The sequence below is a fragment of the Balaenoptera physalus genome, assembly GCF_965194825.1.
Source record: "Balaenoptera physalus genome assembly, chromosome: 17".
Lineage (NCBI taxonomy): Eukaryota > Metazoa > Chordata > Mammalia > Artiodactyla > Balaenopteridae > Balaenoptera > Balaenoptera physalus.
Genome location: NC_138895.1, coordinates 47,311,698 through 47,330,001, shown reverse-complemented (window position 1 = coordinate 47,330,001; position 18,304 = coordinate 47,311,698). Strand labels below are relative to the sequence as shown.

Sequence of the window (18,304 nt, the reverse complement as noted above, 5' to 3'; positions counted from 1 at the left end):
TATTTGGTCAAACACAAGTCTAGATGTTGCTGTGAAGGCAACTTTTAGTTGTGATTCACATTTAAATCAGTGTACTTTGAGTAAAGCAGATTACCCTCCATAATGTGGATGGGCTTCATCCAATCATTTGAAGGTCTTAAGAGCAAAGACTGAGGTCCCCTCAAGAGGAAGGATTCTGCTTCCCGACTGCCTTTGGACTCAAGACTGCAAATTGACTTCTTCTGCAGGATTTCCAGCCTGCCAGCATGCACTGCCAATTTCAGACTTGCCACCTCCCACAACTGCATGAGCCAATTCCTTAAAATAAATTTCTCTCTCTCTCAGAAATGAGCTATCAAGCCATGAAGAGATACGGAGGAACTTAAATGTATATTCCTAATTGAAAGAAACCAATCAGAAAAGGCTACCTACTGTATGATTCTAACTCTATGATATCTGGAAAAGGCAAAACTATGGGGACAGTAAAAAGATCAGTAGTTGCCAGGGTTTGGGGGTGGGGGATGACCAGGCAGAGCACAGAGGATTTTTAGGGCAGTGAGAATTCTCTGTGTGATGCTGTAACGGTGGAGAAATGTCATACGTGTCTCCAAACCCGTATAATGTATAACACCAGAGTGAACCTAAAGGGAAACTGTGGACTTTGGGTGATAATTAAGTATCCCTTGTCCTCCCCGAGTAAATGTGCCACTCTGGTGGGAGATGTTGATAATAGGGGGGCAGGGAGTATATGGGAAATAAATAATATGTTGATAATAGGGGGGCAGGGAGTATATGGGGGACAGGGAGTATATGGGAAATCTCTATACTTTCTGCTCAATTTTGCCATAAACTTAAAATGTCTCTAAAAAATGAAGTCTTTTAAAAAATATATTTATTTATTTATGTATTATTTATTTTGGCTGGGCCAGGTCTTAGTTGCAGCACATGGACTCTCTTAGTTGCAGAGTGCATGGGGGATCTAGTTGCCCAACCAGGGATCGAACCGGGGACCCCTGCATTGGGAGCTCGGAGTCTTACCCACTGGACCACCAGGGAAGTCCCTAAAACATGAAGTCTTAATTTAAAAAATTATTTTAGAAGGCTCATATATATATTTTCCCTTAAGGCCATCAACCGATTGGATGAGACCCTCCCACACAGTTACACACACACACACACTCTGCTGGTTCTGTTTCTCTAGAGAACCCTGACAAGGGGTTTTCTCTGCCATCACTGACTTGTTTGTGTCAATGGCCTCCTGGTGCAGTACAGGGACCCAAATCTTCAGAAGAGTTTCTCTGGGAGCCCCTCTTCGTTTGGCTGGGGTGGTGGTGAAGGACCTCCACCATCCACCTCACAAAGAGGGCAGGGAAAGCCTGCTCTGAGCCAACAGCCTTCCTCTCTTGTGACTCTTCCCACCTCCCCTCCCCAGTCTTCTTGGGTGGGCTTTGGGGATTGACTTGATGGGAGCGCAGGGACCAGAACAGTGCCCTGGTGATGGCCATTCCCTTTAGAACGCGTGGTACTTAATGTCCTTTGGTCCTCAGCTGGAGGCCTCAGTAGTCGATTCCTCAGTAGAAGTCAACTCAACAGCAATTACAGTAAGTTTCCAGGATGTGACCAGGAATTCCTTGAAAAAAAAAAAAAAACAAAAGAGTTCCAAGTCCAAACATATTTGGGGACAACTAAGTGAAACAGAGTTTTAAACACTTTTTTTAAATACAACGTTTCTCTGAAACTCTAATATGCTGATATGAATGGCAGACTACAAAGGGAGGATACAGTATTCTGGAATTCCTAAACTTTGACTCTGGAACACAATTTTGAGATTCAACTAGTAACTCCCATACAGTGGTCACACAACACTGGCTTGAAAAATACTGAGTTAGCAAGATGCCTGAGATGCCGGTTCAATTCCTTGAGCCCTCACAGCTGCACAGACTTTCTGGGACTATTACTTAAAGTTCCTTAAGTTAGCTTTTGTGAGCATCTGAGATAGCAAACATAAAGCCCCTGCTATGAAGTAGATGTTGCATACGTGATAGCTATGACTAAGAATAAGATCTGAGATTTGTGGACTTGGAATCAACTCATACTCCATCCTACCATCAGCAAGTATATTTTACTGATGGTGCTTTTGTTGTAAGAACAATCAAATGTGTGATGTGCTATTAAGTCCAAATTCTAAACTGTGTTTTAAAAACCTTTCTGCTATAATCATTCTTTACTGGGACTTCCCTGGTGGTCCAGTGGTTAAGACTCCATACTCCCAAGGCAGGGGGCCAGGGTTCAATCCCTGGTCAGGGAACTAGATCCCACATGCATGCCGCAACTAAGAGTTCACATGCCACAACTAAGGAGCCAGTGAACCGCAACTAAGGAGCCCACATGCTGCAACTAAGACCTGGCACACCCAAATAAATAAATAAATAATAAAATTATAATCACTCTTTATTTTTCCATGTTTCAAAATTGGTACGTGGATAAAATCTGGTGCAATTTTCCTAACTCCAAGAAGACCTGAATAGCTTTTCTACTGGCCAAGTCGACTTTAAAGAGATTGGTGAAGGCAGGACTTCCCTGTTGGCGCAGTGGTTAAGAGTTCGCCTGCCAATGCAGGGGACGTGGGTTCGGGCCCTGGTCCGGGAGGATCCCGCGTGCCATGAAGCAGCTGAGCTCGTGTGCCACAACTACTGAGCCTGTGCTTGCTCCTAGAACCCTCAAGCCACAGCTACTGAGCCCGCATGCCACAACTGCTGAAGCCCGTGTACCTGGAGCCCGTGCTTTGCTAGGAGAGAGGCCACCGTAGTGAGAGGTCCGCGCACCGGGGTGAAGAGTGGCCCCCCCACTCTCCGCAGCTGGAGAGGGCCTGCGTGCAGCAAAGAAGACACAACACAGCCAAAAATAACTAACTAAATAAATAAATAAATTTTAAAAAAGAGAGATTGGTGAAGGCACAGAGAGTGAGTTAAACAGTAGAAAACTCAATTTCCTAGTACAAACATGCAATGAGTAAACACAATTTCCTAGAACAAACAAACAAGGAAAGCCCAGACCTGACAAGCCCTGAGATAACAGGGACTGAAATCTAGTTAGATTGCTTCCCTCCTCTGCCCAGGCCCCATTCTCATTTGGCAAGAGGGGAATAGTGAAGGGAAATTGTTTCCTTCTTCTGGGGGAGGTTGAAAAGGAACTGCCTTGTGATGATCATTCAACACCTACTCAGACCAGGGTTTGGCCAGATGTGATAAAGTCCCTTTATCTTTACTTTTATGCCTTATGAGACAGTATAGATTGGCTGAAAAAAATAGCGTTTTTCATTATTTTGCAAAAACGCCTTAGATTTTATGTGATTTACGTGGTGAAATATTTTGGGCTCCATCCCTACAGTATGGGCAGTTGTTCACTGCCTTACACAGCATTGATGTTGAAAGCTATACAATACTTATTCATCAGAGTTCAAATTCTCAGAGAGCTTCTGGCAAATAAACGTTTAAATTTATGATGATAATAGAGAGAGTGTGTATACACTTTCCAAGAAGGTCTTTTACCTGGAACTGACCACTGTTTATATTGTTGATGACTTCAAGCTCTCTGACTTGTAATATTCTCCAGCCCTTTGTCCTTATGTGAATAATAGAAGGGTAGGGTGTCGGTGCTTTCTCTCTGCACACCTAACATCAGGCCTCAGAGATTCTCAGTCTCTCAAGGATGTTGCTGTTAGAAGTATGTTTTCTTGATGTTTTATAGGTCACCCATCCCAGCACCGTGCGGCATGCGGAACTTTCCGGATCAGGGATCGAACCCGTGCCCCCTGCAGTGGAAGCTCAGAGTCTTAACAACTGGACCGCCAGGGAAGTCCTTGTGTTCTTGATTTTCAAGGCTCTGTCAAAGAAAGAGCTTTATTATTTATTTACTTATTAATTTCTGTGACAAGAACACAACATGAGGACTTCCCTGGCCGTCCAGTGGTTAAGACTCCGTGCTTCCACTGCAGGGGGCAGGTTCTGTCCCTGATGGGGAAACTAAGATCCCACATGCCATGTGGTGTGGCACCCCCAGCAAAAAATAACACAACATGAAATCTACCCTCTACTTTTGTTTTAAATTGATTAATTTATTATTTGTTTTTTGGCTGCTTTGGGTCTTCGTTGCTGCACGCAGGCTTTCTCTAGTTGCAGCGAGCAGGGGCTATTCATTGCGGTGCGTGGGCTTCTCATTGCGGTGGCTTCTCTTGTTGCGGAGCAAGGGCTCTAGGAGCACCGGTTTCAGTAGTTGTGGCGCACGGGGTCTAGAGGGCAGTAGTTGTGGCGCACGGGCTTAGGTGCTCCGCAGCATGCGGGATCTTCCCCGGCCAAGGTTCGAACCCATGTCCCCTGCATTGGCAGGTGGATTCTTAACCACTGCACCACCAGGGAAGTCCTGACATTTACCCTCTTAACAAAATTTTAAGTGCACTATACAGTTTTGCTGACCATAGGCACAGTGTTGTACAGCACGTCTCTGGAACTTACTCGTCTTGCATAACTGAAACTTTATACCCATTGAGCAGCAACTCCCCATCTCCCCCTCTCTCAGCCCCTGGCACCCACCATTCTGCTCTCTGTTTCTCTGAGTTTGACTAGTTTAGATTTCTCATGTGAATGGAATCATGCAGTATTTGTCCTTCTGTGACAAGTTTATACATTTTTTTTTTGATTCAACTGTGCTTAACATTTCACCAGGAAAAAGTATCTTTGTTACTTTTACTAATATCCCTAATGATCACTCTCAACCCAGAACTCACCAGCCTCACCACATTTTTTATCAGCTACCCATAGGGTGCAGAGGAGATGACTATTCAGAACTTTACGTTCACTTCAGTTATTTCTAACAGGATCAAGCTCTAGGTGATAACAAACCAAATCAACCGTCCCCAAGTGCATTTTCTGGTCTAGTATGCAGCAGCAGGATCTAATAGGGAGACCAGAGCTTCCCTGGGTTAAAGCAAATTTATTTTAATAAAACACCTGGTTTTCAACAGAATTTGAACTTATTTCCAAATTGGCCCTTATTTTAAAAGCTTTGGGACTTCCCTGGTGGGGCAGTGATTAAGAATCTGCCTGCCAATGCAGGGGACATGGGTTCGATCCCTGGTTCAGGAAGATCCCACATGCCACAGAGCAACTAAGCCCGTGAGCCACTACTGAGCCTGAGCTCTAGAGCTCGCGAGCCACAACTACTGAAGCCCGCACGCCTAGAGCCCGTGCTCCACAACAAGAGAAGCTACCGCAATGAGAAGCCTGCACACCGCAACAAAGAGTAGCCCCGCTGGCCGCAACTAGAGGAAGCCCACGCGCGGCAGTGAAGACCCAACGCAGCCAAAAATAAATAAGTAAATAAATAAATTAAATAATTAAATAAATCAAAGCTTTGCTTTTGGGGAATGGTATATAGCCACTCTGGAAAATAGTTTAGCAGTTTCTTACAAAATGTAACAAGCAATCACCATACAATGCAGTCATTTCACTCCTGAGCATTTATCACAGATTAATGAAAACTAAAAATATGTACACGAATGTTCACTGCAGCTTTCTTCATAACAGTGCAAATCTGGAAATAATCCAAACGTCCTCAATGGATGGATGGTTAAATAAGCTGTATACAAATATGCCATGGGGTGCCACACAACAAAAACAACAACAACAACAGGAATAAACTATTAGTACAATAGTTTGGATGGATCTGAAGGGAATTATGCTTAGTGAAAAAGCCAATCCCCAAAGATACACACTGTATGATTCCATTTATATAACATTCTTGAGATGAAAAAATTATACAGATAAAGAACAGAGTGTGTGTTGCCATGGGTTATGGACAGGGGTGGGGCTGGGAAAGTGTGTGTGATTGTAGAAGGGGAACATTGTGAGATGGGGCTGTTGTGTAGCTTAACTGGTGCTGATTACACAAATCTACGTGTGATTAGATTGCATAGTGTTAAATACACACACAGAAGGGCATCTAAAACTGAGGAAATCTGAATCAGATGTTGAGTCATACCAATGTCAATTTCCTGCTTGCCACGTTGTGCTGGAGTTTTGCAAGATATTGCCTTTGAGGGAAACTGGTGAAGGGGTCTGTATTATTTCTTACAATTGCATATGAATCTACAATTATCTCAAAATAAAAAACGTTTAATTAAATAAAAGGCTTTGCTTATAAAGTTGAATAATATATTGCCGAGCAAGCAATTCTTTCATTCGAAAGACTATTACAGAGCAAAGAAAGTTCTCATCGGTTTCTACTGAGGAACGGCACACATTGCAAAATAGAACTGTAGGCCTCAGGAAAGTTATAAATCACTTGTGTTATTGAGAAAGCAATTTGGTGTCAGTATCCTCTGGAAGTCAATGAGAGGATAAGAGCAGCATAAAATGAGAGTAACCTAGATAAATTCTCAATAAATTCTAAAAATGAGATTTTAATCACCTTTGTTATGCTTTGAGCTCAGAATTGGACTCTCTACTGATGCAGGTTCAAACTGCAGATTTGCACATGAGCAAATTTCTGTGTTTAGACAGTAACAGTTATTCTGGTCACACTTGAAAAGTGTCTATCCAGCGAATGGCTCTCCCATTTTCACTGTGAGGATGGCACGGTGGAGGCACAGGAAGATAATGGACAGAGAAGGTCTCAAAGAATGCAAAGGAGTCGGCTGAGGAAGACAGGGCAGCAGTGATACCGTGGGCGATGGATCCAGGTACAGGACAGCTATAGATGCAGGCCAGGGCCATGCAGAGGGGGACAGGACAGTCTGTGTGTGTGTGTATAAAAGAGTTAGGGATGAGGACTGAGGAGATCAGGAAAGGATTCCAGGAGATTTAAACTGATCTGGAAGTGACTGCCTATATGGCTCTTGAGAAGGAAATACAATACAATAAATTGAATTATATTATCAGTTTGGTCCCTCGGTTGCACTCGCCACATTTTAGGGACTCAATAGGCTCATGTGGCTAGTGGCTTCCATATTTGGCAGCACAGATATAGGACATTTCTTCCACTGAGAAAGTTCCATAGGGCTGCGCATGCCTGGAATTGACTATGTGTAGCCAGGGAAGGGTATTCTAGGTGAAGCAGGCAAAGAACAGTCAGGGAGGGGTGTGTGCAGGGGAGCAGTGGGAGGTGAAGGTAAAGGTAGCTTGGAATCAGATTGTGGAGCGTCCGAAGGAACAGAAGGTCTAGGGGTATGAAGATCAGCACTTACTTTTCTTGTTTAACAATATATCCTGGTGATCATGAGATATCAGGAGATGGAGATTTGCCTTATTCCTTTCTGCAGCCACACAGAATGCCATCACTGTGTGTCACGTAAGTTATTCAGCTAGCACCTCCTGATGGCTCTCTGTGTTCTTCCCAGTCTTCCACTTACAAGCAGTGCCTAACGTCTAAGGCGTTTTGTGTTTTAAGCCATGTCCTCCTGAACTCAGGGCTTCCAGTGGTGGCCTCCAGGAGCCCAGCCTAGAGCCCACTTTTCTAGTTCTTTCGTGTTTGAAAAATGGCAGTCGGGGGATGGGATGGGTATCGTGGTCCGGGCGCAGGTTGGAAGAAGAATTTCCAGACACAAAGTATTTTAGAAAAGAGTGAGTTTATGGAGAACAAAGAACAGAGCAGAGTTAGTGAGGGCGCGGCAAGTACAGCGGGCCGACTTCCTGGTAGACCAGGGAGAGCCGACCCCCTTTGTGGGCTAGTAGCCAACTTTTATAGCCTCAAGACAAAGAAAATTCCAGCTGGCAGGATGGCATTAGGTAATTGGTCAGGATGCTACAAGGTTACTACATGGTGATTATTTTGCCTAATATGGAGTCGGGGGTTGAGGGGGGGGGCTGTCCGGTTAGATTAGGAGCGCCCATGGCAACAGTTGCTATGGGGGTTCGGTTAATTCTGGAATTTCTGTCCTGCGTCCTTTTTTTTTTTTTTTTTTTTTAAATTAGGTTTATTTAGCGTATGTACACATAAAAGAGAAATCACCCTCTGTTCCCACTCAACAGAAAACATGCACAAACCCAAGGTATACATGAAGGGAAGGGGTCCCAGCCCCAAGTTAGTGGTTGGGTGGGATGGTGCAATCCTGTAAGTCACAAGCCCCAGTCAGGAGAGGCCCCGGACTGAAGTGTTCCGCCGGCTGTACCCCCTGCTGCTGTCCCTAAAATAAGCGTGCGCCATAGCCAAAGGTCTGTTGGAGGCCCTCAAAGTAGTACCGCTGCCAGCCCTGCCGTGTCCTCTCCTCCTCAGGGGCAGGGATGCCTCGGCCTTCCATGCACAGCTCAGTCTCTCCATTCTTGTCAATGAAGGTCAAGGTGATGGTGGCAAAGTGCCCTTCTGGCCAAGATTTAAACCTCCACTTCATCACAATATGTCTCTCAGGGATCAAAGAGATTACAGCCTTAAATTTTATCTACAGAGCAGATCAGTGAGTTCTCCAGAGACATTGCCATCTACCAGGTGAAACTTGCCCCCTTTGTCTGCTTCTAACATTGCAGGAGCATGGGTAAAGGCCCGAACAAGCTCCTGGGTGGTAAAAACTCTATGGAGCTCCTCTGGTGATGTCAGGAAGGTTTCTCTAAGGGTGTTCTTACAAGTGGGGATTTTGACACCAACAGGTCTGGCCTGGGTTTTTGAAGGAGCAGGCTTAGCCTTGCGACCCTCAGTTTTCAGTGCTGGCTGCCCGACTGGGTCTACTGCCTCTCCGTTCATTGTAGGCAAGCTCAAACCCTGCGTGAACTCTGTTTTGAGGGTGCTGATGTAAATTCCCGTTGCTTCTCTTAGCAGTTTCACCCCTTCTTCCCTCATTAAGGCCACGAGATTCATGTCAGGCTCACCCTTGACAGGGCTCACACTAATCTCCACTTCATCCACAGTATTTTCATCAGACAAATTGGGGATCTCCACATGGCCCTTGTACTGCACCCCAGACTTAGAGGTACCTGTCCAGTTTAGTTTGACGCGTCACTCATAAAAGAAGATAAGTTTGCCTTTGCGATTGTTAATAGATGCCTCTCCATCAAGCTTATTCACTTCGGTCACCTCGCACTTGCCTTCCTCATCTTGCACACGCACTGCTAGGAACAGTGTTTTCAGCTTATCTGTGGACCAGTTTGAAGCATCTCTCTCTGTCCTGTGGAGACACAAAGGACACTTCTCATTGTTTCCCTGAACCCTTAATCAGCCATGCTGAGCCTCATGGGAGTTGTAGTCTTGTTGACTGACACGCCGGATAACCGCAGAAGTGTCCTGTGTCATTGATACAGGGTGTCCTTGATGTAGGGCTGTATAGCGGGGGCTGAGAGCATGCCCTGTATTCTAATTACCATCTGTATTGGTTTCAGATTCCTCCTTCAGGTTTTAAACCTGCCCTGTGGTAATAGGCAATGGTAGGCACATCAGGCCGGAGGGCAGGGGCCAGTCTCAGCACTTACCAGCCAAATTATTTGCTTGGAGTCAAAGATGCCCTTAGTACCTCTTCAGCACCATTATCTTCTCCAGCTTTTACTCTGACTGTAAGGTCTCGACTGTCACCTAGGGTCTTTTTTTTTTTTTTTTTAACATATTTATTGGAGTATAATTGCTTTACAATGGCGTGTTAGTTTCTGCTGTATAACAAAGTGAATCAGCTATATGTATACATACATCCCCATATCTCCTCCCTCTTGCGTCTCCCTACCATCCTCCCTATCCCACCCCTCTAGGTGGTCACAAAGCACGGAGCTGATCTCCCTGTGCTATGCGGCTGCTTCCCACTAGCTATCTATTTTACATTTGGTGGTGTATATATGTGCATGCCGGTCTTAAAGAGACTTCCCATTGTTCTGAGTTTGCATTAAAGCCCAGTGAAGGGAATAGGGTTGTCCCATATTTGAGCTTAGAGTCTCTGCGGGAGTGCATCTTCAGCCATTCTCTCCTACAGTTTTATTTCCCTTTGCTTCCTGCCTCAAAGGACACATAAAATGCCCCTTTATAACAAGGCTAGATACCTTTGTCTTGGTCCCATTCTGCAATTCTCAGAACAACTTTTTATACTTCATACCTTAAAAATCACACTTCTAAATATTAATACCTTGAGTTTATAGCTTTGCTCATGAGCTGCTATCTGTAATTTACTTTAGAATGCTTCAGCATGGAGAGTGTGATATAAAAATGTGTGTTAGTTTAAGCTACCCTAGGGGAAGCTGGCTACTCTAATTCCATTGGTGATCAGCTAGCATCATATCAGAAAGATCCTGCTCCAGATGAAGTTACCATAAATACTTCCGTTTTCCATATCTTTGATCAGCAGTGAATTCGTCACTTGTCTTTCTTTTTTATTTTTTAAAATTTATTTTATTTTTGGCCGCGTTGGGTCTTTGTTGCTGCGCGTGGGCTTTCTCTAGTTGTGGTGAGCGGGGGCTACTCTTCGTTGCAGTGTGCGGGCTTCTCATTGCAGTGGCTTCTCTTGTTGCGGAGCACGGGCTCTAGGTGTGCAGGCTTCAGTAGTTGTGGCACGCGGGCTCAGTAGTTGTGGCTGGCGGGCTCTAGAGCGCAGGCTCAGTAGTTGTGGCGCACGGGCTTAGTTGCTCCATGGCACGTGGGATCTTCCCAGACCAGGGCTAGAACCCGTGTCCCCTGCATTGGCAGGCAGATTCTTAACCACTGTGCCACAAGGGCGGTCCCAAAATAAAGCATTTTGAAAGTTTTAAAAATTGTATACAGTTAAATATGTCTACCTTCTCTTTTACAGCTTCTAGGTTTCCCATTCTTGGTTAAGAACATCTTCCCATAAAAAGTGATATATGTCAACTATTTCTCAATGAAACTGAAAAAAAATTTTCCTTTATAAAAACAAAGAAAAAAAGAATATCTCCTCCACTCCTGGGTTGTACATGTAGTTTCCTGCATTGTCTTTTAAGATTAAAAAAAATTTTTTTTCAGTCTTTAATCCAACTGGGATTTATTTTCATATAAGGTATGATGGGGCCCAGCTTTATTTTCTTCCAGTCAGATAAGTTGTGCCAGTACCATCTATTAAAGAAATCAACCTTTTACCACGAAACTAAAACACCACCTAAATTGTATACAGAATTCCCATGAATATAGGAATGTACCTCTGGATTCCCCATCCTGTTCTTCTGACTTATTTGACTTTTTGTTGACAACTTATTAAACTGCATTGGTGTAATGCTCAATAAAATTTGAATATCCTTTATGCTTGGAGTTGCTCACACAGCCAAAATTCATTGGTATCCCTTGCTGCTTGACACACATGGATATGACCTTGCCCCTGCCCAACACTAAGAAAGGAGGAGGGAGGAAACAGGAGGCCTGGGCAGAACCCAGTTGTGGAGGCATGGCCTGCAGCAGCAGCTGAGTCAGGAGTTCAGGTCTGGGCATCCTCATGGGAGCTGGTGGGGGGGGGGGGGTTGTTTCTGCTCCAGCAGACTATGAGGCCAGGTGTTACTCCTGGTAGGTTAAGGGAATCTGGATCTCTTGTGCTTCCAGATTCCTTTTCAGCATAAACTAGCCAGAGGGGATTCTGGGTTTTACCACTAAGAACCCTGATGGATACACGTCATTTTAAATTTTATTCTCATAACTGGTATTCATGAGGTGGGCCCCCTTGCCCTCTCTTGCAGCTGCTCGCTACTTTTTCTTACTTCATTTTTTTCAAATTATTTGTTTCCATAGTCTTTGAGGTACTTGAAAAATCTGTTTCAGTCTAACTGGAATTGAGCTGAATTTATATATTTGGGAAATATTGATATTTTTGTTTTCCAAATAAAGAATGATAGTTTTTCATTTGTTAGATCGTTAGTCTGTCCTTCAAAAAGACTACAGTTTTCATTTGGTCTTGTATCTTTCTTGAAACATTTATTTCTAGATACGGTAGTTATGGAAATTCCCTAGTTGTCCAGTGGTTAGGGCTCGGCACTTTCACTGCCGGCGCACTGGGTTTGATCCCTGGTCAGGGAACTAAGATCCCACAAGCCGTGAGGCACAGGCAAAAAAAAAAAAAAATCATAGTTTTAGTTGTGATGTAATTGGATTTTTTTTTCCATTTCCTTTTCTAGGTGCTTATTGTAGTACATAAAATTCTATTGGTTTCGTGTATCTGCCACTTTAGCGTATTCTCTTCCTAGTGCTCATAAGCTTTTTATTAGAATCTCTTGGGTTTTCTAGGTATGAAAACAGGAAAAAATGATTTCTCTCTTCTTTGATGTTGTACCAATTTAAACATTTTAAAAAAATACAGATGGTTTCTATGTTTTTTTAAAAAATATTTATTTATCTATTTGGCTGCGCCGGGTCGTGGTTGAGGCACGCGGGATCTTTTGTTGCGGCCTGCAGGATCTAGTTCCCTGACCAGGGATTGAACCCGTGCCTCCTGCATTGGGAGGACGGAGTCTTGACCACTGGACCACCAGGAAAGTCCCAATTTAAGCATTTTTTTTAACTGTTCATACCTAAGACAATGTTGACTAGCAAGTAACCCTGCCTTGCTCTGACTTTAATGGATATGACTTTAGTATTTCACCTACTTCAAGTTTTTAAAATCTAAATTGGAATAGCTGTGGGATTATAATACTTCAGCTTAGTGTCATGATCATGTACTTTTTCTGCTTTAATCTTGCGATTAAATGAAATGTTAGATTTCTTGATATTATACCTGTTTTATTCTTTCGATAAATTTCTGGATTTTGATTGCTAATAACAGAAATGCCCCCCGGTTTCTGGCATTTGGATGCGCCTTTCCTAGTTCCAGTGCTAAGGAAGGTTTTCTTCCATTGTTCATTATTGTGGTCATTTCAGTTTTGGTAAGAAATGGGAAATAGCTCCAAATTTTCCCGGCAATATATTTTTTAAATTATTGAAGACAGTTTAGAAGAGAAAGAAATCATTCATAATTCCAGGGTCTTAAGTAGCTAACAGCTCTGGTTGTCCTGCCAGTAAACACCCTTGTGGTGTTTTTCAGAATGTCTGCAGCCCCCTCAGCCAACTTTGCAAGGAACCCTTGCCGTAAGGACACACGCTGCTCTTCTGAACCCTGGGGGAAGCTCCTGTCTAGAAAAGAGCCTCGCTACCCTCTTTCCCTGGGGAAAGGCTGCCATGTAAAGCGTGCACTACGCAACTCCGAGGGCACTATTCATGTTCAGATTCACTGTGTGTATGCATATTTATTACAACAATTTCCCAACAGATGTCAGTGGAGTGAATCGAGGAAGCAGTAGCAGTGAGGCTGTCATGACACCCTTCCAAGACCAGGCTATGTGTTACCTGGGACCCCTACTCAGTTGTGACCCCGAAAAGGAGCTGTGCCCCTGCTGGGCACCTGAGAGCAGCTAGTTTCATCCATGCCTCCTCAGCCCGCCCCTACACCCCGCCTTGGTCCTGTTACCTGACAACAACAAACAGCAAGCTCACCCCCAAGATCCCCCTACTGGTAATGTTCTATTTCTTAAGCAGAATGGTGGTTTCAGAGGTGTTCATTTTATTATGCTTTGTAATTTATGTACATGTTACATATATTCATTTTGAATGCTTTGATACAATAAATAAAAAAGGAAAGCACACATACAAAAAAGAATGCCATTATCGCGGGGATGACCTTGAATCTGCTTAAAATTTTCTTCAGATTAGCCTATTCATGAACCTCAGTATTGTTAATTAAGTAGGTAGCAAACATCTTATAATGTACCTCATATACCTTTCTTTTTTTTTTTTTTTTTTAAACTCATATACCTTTCTTGATGGTAGGATTAGAAATCATTGTGTTAAAGTATTTAGAATAGTAACAGTGCCTTTTAATTTTTTAAAGATTACATTACACACCAGGGTAACTTCTACTGAAAATTGTTATAATCTATACTTGCAGTGTAGGTGTGAAAGCAGGCTGCTAAGTTTTTTTAAGCCTCTAGGTCTCTAGAATTTCAAGCAGTCACTGAGTGGCAGAAATTTCTTCCACCATCTATTACATGTAAGTTGAAACACTATCAGCTGCTACTCTGAGCAGCATCCAAGAGATTTTAAAATTTCTGCTCGATTGGAAAAGCTAAAACCTGACCTTAAAAGTGACACTTGGCTGCAGGATATACACAACGTAGTCAACCCTGTGACAGAAGACTGCTAGCTGTTCCTGATATCCACTTCTCTGCTGCTTCCTCAGTAATGAATCCTGAAATGTTAATTTGGCCAATGACAGCCCAGGATAAACACTATTACTTCCCATCCCCCTCTGTAGCTAGTAGGATCAAGTGATTGAGTTTGGGTGGATAAGCCTGTGTGGTGTGAATAACTTGTAAGAAGTGTTCTTAAAGGAAGGGAGCAGAAATGCTCAGAGGAGGTTTCTAGCTGGTGCAGCTGTCTGCAACCGTGACATGAAAGCCACATGTTGAGAATGTGGAAGGGCAACACAGAAGGACCTTGGATGCCTGGCCCTGCAGAGTGTCAGAGTAGCCCTGGCCTGCTTTCTCAGGCCTGCTTTCTCTCTTTTTTTTTTTTTTTTTACATGCAAGAGAAATAAACTTCTATATTAAGTCACTGTTGTTTAGGACACAGCCATACTAATACCTAATGCCAAATTTGAGTTTAATTTCCTTAATTTAAAAGGTTGATACAAGTGATACACTACACCTGGTGGCAGTTACATCTACTGCTGTAAGATGGAAGCTGTTTCCCATAGAGAACACTGTGTCACGAACAGGGACATTTCAAGAGATGCTTCACTCCAAATACTTGACTTGCCGGTGGTAAAGCCTGCAAGTACACCTACGGTTTCAGAGCATCAAGAACATTTGCAACATTTAGAACCTATAGTTTAGAAACATCAAGAACATCAAAAAGTCACTGCCTTTAGACTAGCTTAGGATGCGAAGTGCCCTCCCATAAGAGAACCGTAAGGAGCAACTTAAATCAAAAATGGTTTGTTTTATTTACAATACTCAATGCATTTTACAAATAACATATTTGCATTCCCTAAGTCTTTCGGAAAGTAATTCCAGTTTGTGCAATGAGTTTATAGGAAAGTCTTAAGACATCTGTTAGACATCTTAAATTCTAAATTTCAAAAGATATTTCACACTCTATTAATAGAGGACTGTTTGTAATTAAGAAAAACTAAACTCTGTAGTTAAATATTGCCCTTCAATATCTTTAACCCAAGTACAAACTGGATTAGCCTATGAAATAATACCATTAGATTCCGATGAGTCATTCCCACTGCCCGCCTAATAAAATGCATGCACAAAGTAAACATGGTCAATTACATTAATGACATTTTATTTCAATACTTGTTTTTTGGACTCTCTCAACTACTGTTTTGCTCAATTCAGGATACAGAGAGGTAGGATTCCAGTCTGGGGAAGTCCTAACCCACTACTCCTTGCTCCAGAACAGGGAAGGATTTTCATTCAGTTAAGTACGGGGAGACAGGTCAGGATGAGGGAGAGTTTTCAGTAGTTTCTCTAGGAGGCTTTGTTTGCTAATCAGAACAAGGGTCCCCTCCAGGCCTGACAAAGCCTGAAGGGATCACTCATCTCCCTACTAGTGGTTTGGGGAGCATCTAATCCAAGCCTCCAAAGGACAACAGGCTCCCCTCTCTCCTCTCTCCCCTGAATCACTATCTTGATTTTATTGCCTTCTGAGTTTATGTTGGAAAACAGTTCCTCTGTTCAGACGCCAGAAACTGCTTTCATGTCACATAACTTTATGGAATAAGAGCGATGAACAATGATACTTTGTGCAAGAGTTTGCATCTCATGCATGTGTAAGAGAATGAACTTATTAATTTTATCACTCATAGCTGCCATCTCTTAAAACATAAAAATCCATGCCCTAGTTCTTGAGCCAGAGAGAAGGGACAGGTATCTCCATCCTGGATCCACCCCAATTTAGCAGTGCACTTCTCCGTCTCCACACCGAATCTCCCCTCAAAAGATGGTGTTTCTAACACCTGGTGTTGGTGGTTGAATGAGAGATACTAAGCTGGAGAAATAAAGTCCAACATTCGACATAGCCAACACAATTCTAAGATAAAGAAATGGTGAGGTAGAGTTGAGAGAGTTCAATTAAATTTTTTGAGCATAGATCTTTTGGCACATTCTAAAATTACACAGACTCCCTAATTCAATTCTCCTTTGTGATACCTTTACAAAGTGCTGCAATGTAGGAATCCTTGGATCTCTTTAGGAAGCATCTATATAAAGCGAACAGACCACAGTCATTTGAAGAAATCCACTCCTGGCACTTTAGCTTATTTACCCCGATATTGAAGCAAATAAAAACAATGCTATCCATTTGCTGAATTTATTTAAACAAATCAATTTAGAAATATAGAATTAAACAAAACTTCTGACATGTAAACATACTGCCATGTTCCTGAAACAGATGTTAACACCTGATAAAAGTTAATAATCACTTGTTAGGAAAGCTGTCCATTAATAAGGCCAGTCTTCAGCAAAACTAAAAGCATTTTGTTTCTTTAGCTTTCCTAGTGTGACAATGCAATACTATCAAACCACAGTCAAATATAATAAAGACAAGATTGGATGGACAGATCAGTACCATTGGTTACAGCTGTTAAACAGTTTCATTCTTGGCGCCACAGGAAAACAATTAAGCCAATCACATCGAATAAATCATGGCTTTTTTTCTTTATCACAATTCACTAAGTGATGTTAATTATGGTCCTTGTCAAACACGTTTGGTAAAGGCTATTTACAGTGTACATGGCTGAGCATGCACTATTTATAGTTACAAAGATACCTGCCAGTTTATTACAATAGAATTACACAGTGCCTGAAAATGGTGAAACATCTCACACATCATTTAAATCAATACAGTTTCAAGCAGGAAACGTTCCTTATTTGATCATGACTGCAATAATTACATGAAAATTCTTATAAAAACACGAATCCCCTTCAAGAAATTGATGCATATTCTACGCACTACAGGTTAAGGCAGTAAAAAAATGTATTCCTGATAACTGGAGGTCTTGACAATGTCAATTAAAGCTGTCTGACTTTAGTTTTTCATTCTCCATCATGTAATCAAAGTTCTGTCTGTATAACTAGTTTGTGAAAGATTTCATTTTTAAAGTCAAAAAAGTATTAGTAACGAAGAAGAGTTGATGCTGGAAAAAAAGTAATTGCTAGGGAGAGGAAAAAATGTAAGGTGGATTTTGCCTGAAAGTTTTCAAATCATCAACAAGAGCATTATTTGTGAGTCTGAACCTTAAAAGTATAAAACAAATACATATAGTTTACCTTTCTTAACTTAAAATATACTGTACTTTGAACAATTCAAGTAAAGTAAGACTATCAAAAATAACTTCATAAGCCATACAAGTGTCAACTGTATTTTGAATGTTTTAAGAACTTTTTAAAAATTGTAAACTAAACCATGACAGTTTAGTTAAACAAATAATAAATGACTTTTTATTTGCACTTGTGATTTCTTTCATACAAATTGCTACCAACAAATATGTAAAGATATGGCAGATTATGCATTTGATCAAAGCACTTTGATTTAAGCATAAAACAGATTCAAATGGTTTAAGTTCCGTGCATAAGATCCAAGAAGCTGCTTACTAATATGTAGGCAACCCTCTCTCTAATCAGAATCCTTTATTCCTCAGCTGCAGATGAGACAGGGCACAATCTGTTGTAAACAGGGCACTGTTGTAAAACCAGGATAATATTCTTAAATTAAGATCGTTGTTAGATTGAAAAGACTTTCCCCAAGTGTCTTCCAATTCTGCTGACCTCTTAATTTCATAAATTAACTTTCCTTTGATTCCATTTTTACGGTGGTTGTGTTCACAGTTTTGTTTTAAAAATTGGTTTAAATTTATATAAAACTCTGTACATGTTCACAAATTATTGCATAAACAGCATAATCTTCAAGACAGTGTTTGCAAACACATGTCCAATTCAGGAAAAAAAATATTCACGTTTCCCGTCTGGCTTTTTTCTTCTTTTTTATTTGTTTGGGAGATTCCCAACTAGTTTCAGACTTGGCTAAAAGGCGAAAAAAAAAAAAGAGAGAGAGAAGTTAGGACAGTAAATACTGTTCTGTTTCAAAAATATGAAAGTATCAATAAAAACATGCTTTGAAATCCACTAATGATGCCTCAAATTTTATGTCTACATTTTCAAGTTCTAGTTACATGTTTTTAGGTTATTCTCTGGCTGCCTTCCTCTTTTCCTTTCCTCTGTATTATTTGGTTTAACGATATGGATGATATTTCATCAGTTTTGACCTAGAAAAACCATTGTTTAAAAGACTCAATCTAAGTAATAAAAGTGAAAGTGGGTAAAAT

General features: G+C 41.8%; 1 protein-coding gene, 1 long non-coding RNA gene and 1 pseudogene across 9 annotated transcripts in view; 1 reads left to right on the top strand and 2 right to left on the bottom strand.

The window, feature by feature from the left end:
- LOC309646452 overlaps positions 1-18,304 on the top strand; it is a 333,740-nt gene that overhangs the window by 156,197 nt on the left and 159,239 nt on the right. The gene's annotated exons all lie outside the window — the stretch shown is intronic.
- On the bottom strand, positions 8,024-9,151 carry LOC309646427 (activator of 90 kDa heat shock protein ATPase homolog 1 pseudogene; annotated as a pseudogene). Its single transcript has one exon. The product of its transcript is annotated as an activator of 90 kDa heat shock protein ATPase homolog 1 pseudogene (transcript).
- The window catches only part of MTDH (metadherin), a 53,505-nt gene continuing 51,477 nt past the window's right edge, over positions 16,277-18,304 (bottom strand). For all 7 annotated transcript variants that reach the window (XM_082432722.1, XM_082432720.1, XM_082432725.1 and 4 more), the window contains one exon: positions 16,277-18,002. In XM_082432722.1, the coding sequence (XP_082288848.1) occupies positions 17,932-18,002 (71 nt within the window). In that variant the 3' untranslated portion in view covers positions 16,277-17,931. The remainder of the gene's footprint in view (positions 18,003-18,304) is intronic.